The 8621-nt window shown below is 40.9% G+C and overlaps 1 protein-coding gene across 3 annotated transcripts in view; it reads right to left on the bottom strand.

The window, feature by feature from the left end:
- BABAM2 (BRISC and BRCA1 A complex member 2) overlaps window positions 1-8621 on the bottom strand; it is a 374448-nt gene that overhangs the window by 65450 nt on the left and 300377 nt on the right. For all 3 annotated transcript variants that reach the window (XR_002125902.1, XR_002125953.1, XM_019658721.1), the window contains exon 10: window positions 8386-8468. Coding sequence is in view for 1 of the 3 variants with exons in the window: in XM_019658721.1 (XP_019514266.1) it covers window positions 8386-8468 (83 nt within the window). In the remaining 2 variants the exon portion in view is untranslated. The remainder of the gene's footprint in view (window positions 1-8385; window positions 8469-8621) is intronic.

Below are 8621 nucleotides of genomic sequence, written 5' to 3' on the forward strand. Positions count from 1 at the left end.
TTTTTTTTTTAAGATTTATAGGCCATCAGGATAGTTCTAGACCACACAGATGTTTGGATTGTACTTTTATTTTTTTTAAATCAAAACCTTGTGAAGGAGTATGCAGTTTGCCACAGTTCCTACCACTGTCTCTTGTCTGAGAACCTGGGCTACTCCCACATACGTCTACATCGCCTATTTGGCTCATGTAGTATTTGACTTTGTAGGTTTGCACGCACTTTGTATAATGACCTATTATAATTGACCACATTCACTATTTCTAAACAGGTTAAATCTAGTTTCTGATAATTAGTAGCTGGCTAATTCTTTAAATAAAGCCACTTAGTTTTGCTCTTTCTATGGCCACAGAGTGAAACCCTATTTGAGACAGTATATTTGTGCCACTGGGTAAGGGATTAGAGCGGGACAACCTGTCACCACTGCTGAGGAGTGACACCAGCTTTGTGCCTCACTGCCTTCGGATCAGTAATGTCTTTGGTGAGCTGTCCACTCATGTTCCTGAGAGATGAGACAGTCTATGTGTATCTCCAAGCACACAGCTGGACAATGACCCTCTACATTTGCTGCTGGAGCTTACAGGTTCTCTGTGAAGCTACCAAGACTTTCAACAGGGATCACATACTCGGGGATTTTGCCCAGCATAATCTGAAGCAACACAGTAATGCAGTTCAGCACGTGGGCTCTGGAATCAGTTTCTGGGCTGAAATCCTCACTCTGCACAGTGAATATACTCATTTTCAGAGCCCCAGTTTTGTAGTTTGTTAAATGGGGGCACTCTTAGGAATTACCTTAAGAAGGATGTTTGGAGGATTAAAAAACAAATATATGCAAAGTACTGAGAGCAATGTCTGGAGCATGGTATGCACTCAGTACCTGTCAGCTGTTACTACTCTTTAATTATTATCTTCAACAATAGCAAAAGTTTTACACCAAAATAATGCCTGTTTCACCAATGTCAATAATACTTCAAGATTAATTCTAAGAAAAGGTTATACTGAACTAGATCAATACTATAAAGTTACTTTCTTTCATTGAATTAGATGCCTTCTTGGGTTACAATTTATTAATTTCAAAGCAGCTGCAAAAGCTTTTAAGTTAGGATCATGAGTTTTCATAACCTTTCTGTGATCAGATAAACTCACTTTAGCAATTATTTTAATCCAGTAATTACAGCTGAAAAAAATCATACAAAAGTAAGGGGGGGGGGAATCATCAGATGGTAATGTGCATCTGATTTACAAGCTCCTTCCTTATAAGAAGCCCTGGAAGGTCATTAAAAAGATGTCATGTAAATCCAAGGTGTTAGAATGAAGAGAATATTCTCAACGAAGATTAATGAAATAAATTCTCAAATCAGTGTCAGAAATGATCAAAACAGACTTTCTGGATGTAGGCTGCAAAGACAAAACCCAAGTCTCAATGGGAACCCAAACAGTGTCAGTGGTTGCTGAAGGGCTGGCGCTATCTGAGCTGTGAACTGTGAGAAGGGTGTGCTTGTTTGTGTGTGTGATCAAAGGATGAACACCACTTTGCCTAGCAGAGCTAACCACTTCCAAGGAAGTCCAGGATAAAAATTAACCAAGATGTTTAAAGTAGCTAAAGGACTCAATAGTTCCCATAATCAAAGCAAAAAGGCATTTAGAATGTAGATTTAATTTTTTTCCATAGTCTTTTATTTTGAACAATAGAGAGAACTGATTGGTTTCACTTTTTGTTCATAATCAATTTTAGTTCCTGCTGCTTTGAGAGCTATTATTACTACTAGAAATAATAAAATTAAACTACTGATCTTTATATGTGCCTGACCTGAGGTAAACATATTAATTCTAATAATATTACATTTTTTATAGACTTGGTTTGAAAGGAATTCTAATACATAACATTATGGTTCCTAATTTTAATTCACTTTACCAATTCTGACTTCTGCTTCAAATCTATTTATGTAAAAATGTGATTTGTATCCCAAAAGTAAGCAAGTATTGGGAAACGTCACTGTTTTGGTTTAACTGAATTACTGAGGAGCCATCTTGTTTGTTGCTGCTAAATATCTTATGAGGCATCTTTACAGTGGCCAGGAGATGAGTCCACACTGCTCTGCTCAGGAACCGAGCGGCTGCTACTATTAATACGACAGCTTTGCCTTTGAGTGGTAAATGACAGCACTACATCGAGGCCAACAATATCCGTGCTTATACTAGTAATCATACAGCCTGACAGAAATCAGAGCTTGGAAGGGGCACTTGCAGCAATAAGCAGAAAGAAGCTTCTGATTTTTACTTTAAATTTCAAAAGCTGTCCCGATTTCTAACTTAATTGGCCTTGATTACAGGCCTATGAGGAAAGAATTATTTAAATGACTAGCAGAATTAGTCTGCAGTTGTCAATTTCCTCTAGCTTAGAAAAATAAAGTCTTACCAGAAACTGAGCTCTCATGAAAAATAAAATACAGTAAAACCTTGGATTGTGAGTAACTTGGTTTGTGAGTGTTCTGCAAGACAAGCAAACATTTCTAATACATTCTAACTTGATAAACATGCGATGTCTTGTGATATGAGTAGTTTGTTTCCAGAACGAATTATGCTCGCAAACCAAGGTATTACTGTCACTGTTTTCTGGACTTAATGAAAGCTTAAAACGAATGAATGAATGAATGAATGAATGAATAAATGAGTGAAAGGAAGAAAAGATAAAGACAAATACTAAAAGACTATTAAGAAATCTTTGTGAATTTTAATTACTTAAAATGAAGAAAAAAATCAGAGTAAGAAACTCATCATCCACTAGATCAAACCAACCCTGCCACATCCCTCTGCATCCACTATAACAACTATGCAATGGAGGAATAGAGCAACCAAAGATCTGTAAAGACACACTGGAAATAATGGACAGAGCAAAATACAAAGAGAATATTTTTCTCTTAATTTATTTAGAAAATATAAGATGGTTTATAGCAATAATAGCAAATGTATTAACATATGTACAAGTAACATATGACAATAATGGCACAAAGAAGGGGAAAGAAAAGTTGTTATATTTTACCAGAAGTCACTATTAATCTGAAGTAGATTATGTTAAAGATGCATACTGCAATTTCTAGAACAAACCACTAAGATAGTAACAAAAAGTAGCTAAAAATATCAATAGAGGAATTAAAATAGTACATTAAAAACATATTTGACACAAAAGGCAGTAAAAGAGGAACAAAAATGGAATGAGACAAACAGAAAACATATCAAAATGGCAGACCCAAATCCAATTATACCAATTATATTAAATGTCAATGGATTAAACTATCTCATAAAACATATTATTACAATGACTATAAAAGCAAAGCAAACCCCCCCAAAAAATAAATAAATAAAAGCAAAACCCAACCATGTGCTCTCTATAAGAGACACACTTTTTAAAGACCCAAAACAAACAAAAAAACCCAACAACAACAACAACAACAAAAAAAACCCAAAACAAAGTATGAAAGCAGCGGAATGGAAAATGATATACCAAAAAACAATAAACATAAGAGAACTGGGATGGGTATATTAACACCAGATGAAATGGACTTTAAGAGAAGTAATATCACTGGAGACGAAGAGGAACATTCCATAATGATGAAAAGGTCAAAACATCAGGAAGATGTAACAATCATAAATGTATATGCACCTAACAACAAAACCAACAGAACTGAAAGGAGACATGCCCTTCCTGCACAGGGGCAGGCTAGCAGTAGCTACATTCCTCTAGTGCCTGCCAGGAAACACTCTCCTACAGCTACAGCTGTAGCTCTTTCCAGCTTCTGGTAAGCGTGCTCTCCTCTTGCCCGTGCAGACCTAGCAAAGGTAATGCTCCTTGCTGCTAACCATCCCTTTCGGTTTTCTTTAAACCTGTCCACACCTTGGAACACAGTCCTTCCACTGAGTTCTCCCTAGTTACCTGTGTGATGTGTCATTTGTTTCCTGATGGGACCTTAACCTGGATAAGATCCAAACTCCTTGCCTTGGTTTGAAAGAGATTAGTAGTTGCCTATTAAATAGTCATTCTCTCTTTCTCACTCAAAGAAGTTCGATTTTTAGTTGGGTGTTTACTGCCCCAGCTAAAGAACTACACTTTCCAGTCTGCCCTCGCTCACACGCTGAGGCCGTGTGAACTAAGTTCTGGAACAAGGGGATGTAACTGGAAGCAATGCATGAGACTTCTTAGAAGTCTCAGTAAATGAGAAGGTTTGTACCCTTCTTTCATCTTTTTTCTACTCTGTTACTTAGCTGTTGCCTATTCTTTATAACCTTTTAAAAACGTAAAAACCACCTTAGCTCGAGGGCCATATTAAAAAAGCAGGCTGAGAGTGGGATTTAGCGCATAGACTACAGGCTTCCAACCCTTGTGCCAGTCTCAGTGTCTCAAGGTCAAGTCCGAGTTATTTACTTATATCCCCTGGGACATAGCACTGAGCACATAGTAGGTTCTCAGTAAACTCAGAACTCTGTTAATCAGGTTAGGGGCAGAGCAGAGAAAAAAACAAAATGGAACAGCCAAAATGGTCAGATTTAGTCTAGTAGGTATTTTACCAGGGAAACATGGCCTGTGATCCAGATTGGATGACTCGAAGGGGCATTTACCAAGAATTTACAGGTAATGGGAAGGCATCTTCTCATACAGTCATAGACTCTCTCACTAGCCTTGGAAGTCACAGATCTCGACACCTCCTGCTTCTAAGCAGCAACCTGCTACCTTAGGCAGCTGCCTCCTGTATAGTGCATCTGACAGGGACCCATGAAAAGAGCCCATGCTTTGCCCAGCGGTTGCTTGTGTTCTGGTTTCTGTGCTTTGCTATTTGGTTGTCTTGTCACCTAACATTCTGAAAAGCTGCTGGCTTATAGAAAATATCTACTTCCAGAGGTAAAAACAGCCTGGCAAACACAGAATTACTACATATCTACTACAAATAATTCTTAGATGATGGTCAGGAAACCTGCCTGAAAAGTTTCTGGATGGCAGCAAGTCCCCGATCCTGCTGTGGCTCCAAGTCTTACAATACACTGATAATGGGGGGAAGGAGAGAAAGAAAGAAGAAATCAAGATGAAAAAGCTTCCATGGCCACAGCCATGGCCACAGTCCCCACTGCTGGAACCACCAGGATGCCAGGAAGTTGCAGTGTCTCCTGAGAGATCCCAGAATATGTACAACATTTTCCCCTAAGGCATTCTGGCATCCGCACGCTCTGACAGTCTGAGGTCAGAGCCATCTGTCTCCAGACAGGAGGGGTGCCTCTTTCCTCCAGCATCCTGAATGCTCTGAATTATTGCCAGCACCTGCCCCCTTCTGAGAGGTCTCTTTCCGGGCAGGGGCAGAACAGAGAGGGTGGGGAGCGGGGATGTTACTTGGGGTCCTGCCGGGTCTCCAATCTCATGGAGTAGTGCGCCAGCCACAGAAGACTGGCTCCATCTCTAGGCACCTCCTTCTTCCTTCTCCACGTTCTTGAGGTCTCAGTAATTCACTGTAATGTTGTATCATTAAGTCTCCGCCACTCCATATTCACCTCCCAGTCTTTATGGGGAAAAAAAGGGAACACCTAGTCCCTTGGGCGTTGTAACCAAGCAAGCAGATGCTTCCAAAGGAAGGTAGGTGTCAGAGGCTTAACTGCATGACTGAATAAAATACATCATCGAACCAAGCTTCGCTCTGATGTAGCAAGTTCTGCAATTTAGATTTACGAAAGAAGCAAACAGGTAGAAATCATTTATGTAAAGACAGGCTGTGAGTTAACAATGATGGAGCAGGAAACAGTACCCAGTTCCCCTGATTCACATATGAGGTGTTACCAGCCACAAGAGCCCAACGTGGGCAGTGACGCTAAGAGACAAGAAGTGAACAGCCTGGGAGGAAAGGAATCATAGCCTGAGGAAACACTCTGGTAAAAGTAGATTAAACGAATCCCAAGGTCCCTGGCGCTGTTCTAATGAGTGCCTTGGAGTGCTATGTTTCTGAAGACGGTGATCAATACCAAGTGAAAACATGACTTTGGGACTGGATTTTGCATGTGTGACTTGGAAAAGCTAAGAGAGGAAAGTGGACAAGGAGCTGTAAGAAACACTGGTCACGTGGTACCATGGAGAGAGTCCTCTTTGGGGAACAGACCTTCCAAAGGAACCAGAATTGTTATAACACTGGGAGCCCTGATAAGAGAGCTGGCAGGAGCCGAGAGGTGAATGCTCTTTCATCCCATCTTGCTAATCACCACTGAGCTGCATGACCTGTAAAAACACAGGTCAGAATGAGCAAGGCCGAGGATAACTTTTTCCTCTTATATCTGGAAATAATATGACTCAAGTTTTTTGAAAGTAGAACCATAGCTAGGAACCAAATTAAGTTTCAGTAAAGAGTTGAGATTTCATGCCACTTTGGCATAAAGAAACTGGCTGAGGCTTTTATCTAATTGAGTGTTCACAAGCGTCCCTTTGTGTGGCCTTCCCTCTGTGTCCTTCTCCCACAGCCACTCTGGGAGGCCTCTGATGGTTGCACCAGCATTTGAGACAGGGTGCAGACACCTCTTGCTGAGCTGGACTAGGGGAATCACAGCAGACTAGTCACCCAGACAACTGTCCAGGGTCATGAGTGACAAACCAACATGCAATCAGGGGCTGGGGGCAGGTTAACAAACTAGAAACAGAATCTCTGGGATCAGATGGTGGGGTGAAGTGGATGTGGCAGATAGAAAGTGAGAGCTCATAAAGGAATTTTGACTCAGAACAGAAAACCAAAGCAGCTGCACAGACACAGTCAGAATCAAAAGTGGTGGCTGGAAGGACCAGTAGGGCCACAGAAGATGGTGAGCAAAGAGGAGACTGCCATGAGGCCTTGACCATGAGGCTTCCTTTCACCTGGTCCTGTACTGTAGGTTAAGCTTCATGTGCGGCGTCTCCACAGGGTGTAACAAGCACATCCCCAACGTAAGGAAGCTAAAGTAGAGGGAAGCTTGTCCTAGCGATTTGAACAAGGTCATGTAATTAGTTGGAGGCACACCCAAGATTAAAATCGTTACCTCTCCAGCTCTCTGTTTATCTGTGCGCATTATTAATACAAAAGCTATGCTGCCATTTTTCAGATGCATCTGGAAAGACCGTCCCAAGGTACACCAGCTCTAGAGGACGGAGGTCAGTACAAAGCCCTGCATGACAAGGTGGTTACCCTTGGGAAACACCAAAAGGCAGGGCGAATCAACTCTTTACGAGGAGAGCCAACTCTTATTTCTGTGTGGGTTATGGTAAGGTTTTAATCAGAGGCTTTCTTCCCGCTGCCACTATCGACGTTTTCTTCTCTATCTGTTGGTGTGAAATCAGGTGAGATAAACTAAGACCTATTTTAGCCTAAGCAAATCACAGCCAAGAAGCTCAGTCTGCTGGGGAAGAAAAATCTCAAGTCAGTATCTTTACACTATCTGATGGCTTGGCTAAATAGGCCAAAGCTTCGCTTCCTGAAAGTTTATTGAGGTTTAGGGTGGTTCTAGCTACTGAGTCAGTCAACCCAAACCCACTGCTTTTCTGTAACTCAACTTGGGAGAGCTGGAACTTTTTGCCTTTATCTTGAAGTCTGGGCATTTTGCATACCAAATTACTAAAGAATAAAGGTCTTGGTTAACTTGCAACTTGAACCTGGCACCACGGGTCACAGGCTCTTAAGTAACAAAGAAATTAACAAAAGAGATTCTAAATTATCCATCAAGAGAAAGCTAGACCCGAGTTTACTAACTGACTGATGAATGTAACACAACAAACATTTAAATACATGTACTCTGTGGAATAAAATGGAAAAGGAATGTTGGGAATACATGAAAACATTGTCTCACCTTAAGATATACATTATATATTACCAAAGTTGTACACTTTTCACTTAATAAGGGTGATCACCAAATGATCAAAGCAAGTATGTTTTGAGTAATCCTGAAAGTTTTGAGAGCTGCTACTCAAAAGATGATTTAAAACAGAAATCTATCTTGGGTAGGTTTCTTAATTTCAGCACTACTGACATTTTGCACGCAATGATTTTGGTGTTGTTGGGGGGCTGTCCTGTGCATTGCAGGACATCTAGCAACATGCCGGACCTCTAGCCTCTGAATGCCAATAGCAACAACAACAACCTCCCCTGCTCCCCCGCCCCCAAACCATGACCATCAAAATGTCTCCAGACATGGCCAGACATCCTGAGGGGAAACTTACACCTGGCTGAGAACCACTGGTCTAGAGATGCTTTCTCTTTAAAACCATGCAGTAGATACACTGAAGTGAAAGAAGCCTAAGCCGGGACACCAAAGGTTCTCATGCTCATTATTACACATGGGTTAGGCCATTTCCAAATGCACGCTGACATGCTAATAGCGAAAGTATACTCACTGTGTACAAGAAAACAAAAATCTTTCCACATCAGCAGCAGAGTGAGTTTTGTGAAGCCTTCTGCATCGTATTCCACGACACCTCTAAGTAATACAAACATACACACACAAACAAAAAAACTCTCATAAAAATAAGGCAGAAAAGAGAGGGAACCAAGTAAAGAATATATTCACAGGGTCAGGGTTATTGAATCCGAGACGTTATTTGAGCGAGTGTTACCACAGGAAGGAAGTGGA

Source organism: Hipposideros armiger, unplaced genomic scaffold, assembly GCF_001890085.2.
Source record: "Hipposideros armiger isolate ML-2016 unplaced genomic scaffold, ASM189008v1 scaffold_0, whole genome shotgun sequence".
Lineage (NCBI taxonomy): Eukaryota > Metazoa > Chordata > Mammalia > Chiroptera > Hipposideridae > Hipposideros > Hipposideros armiger.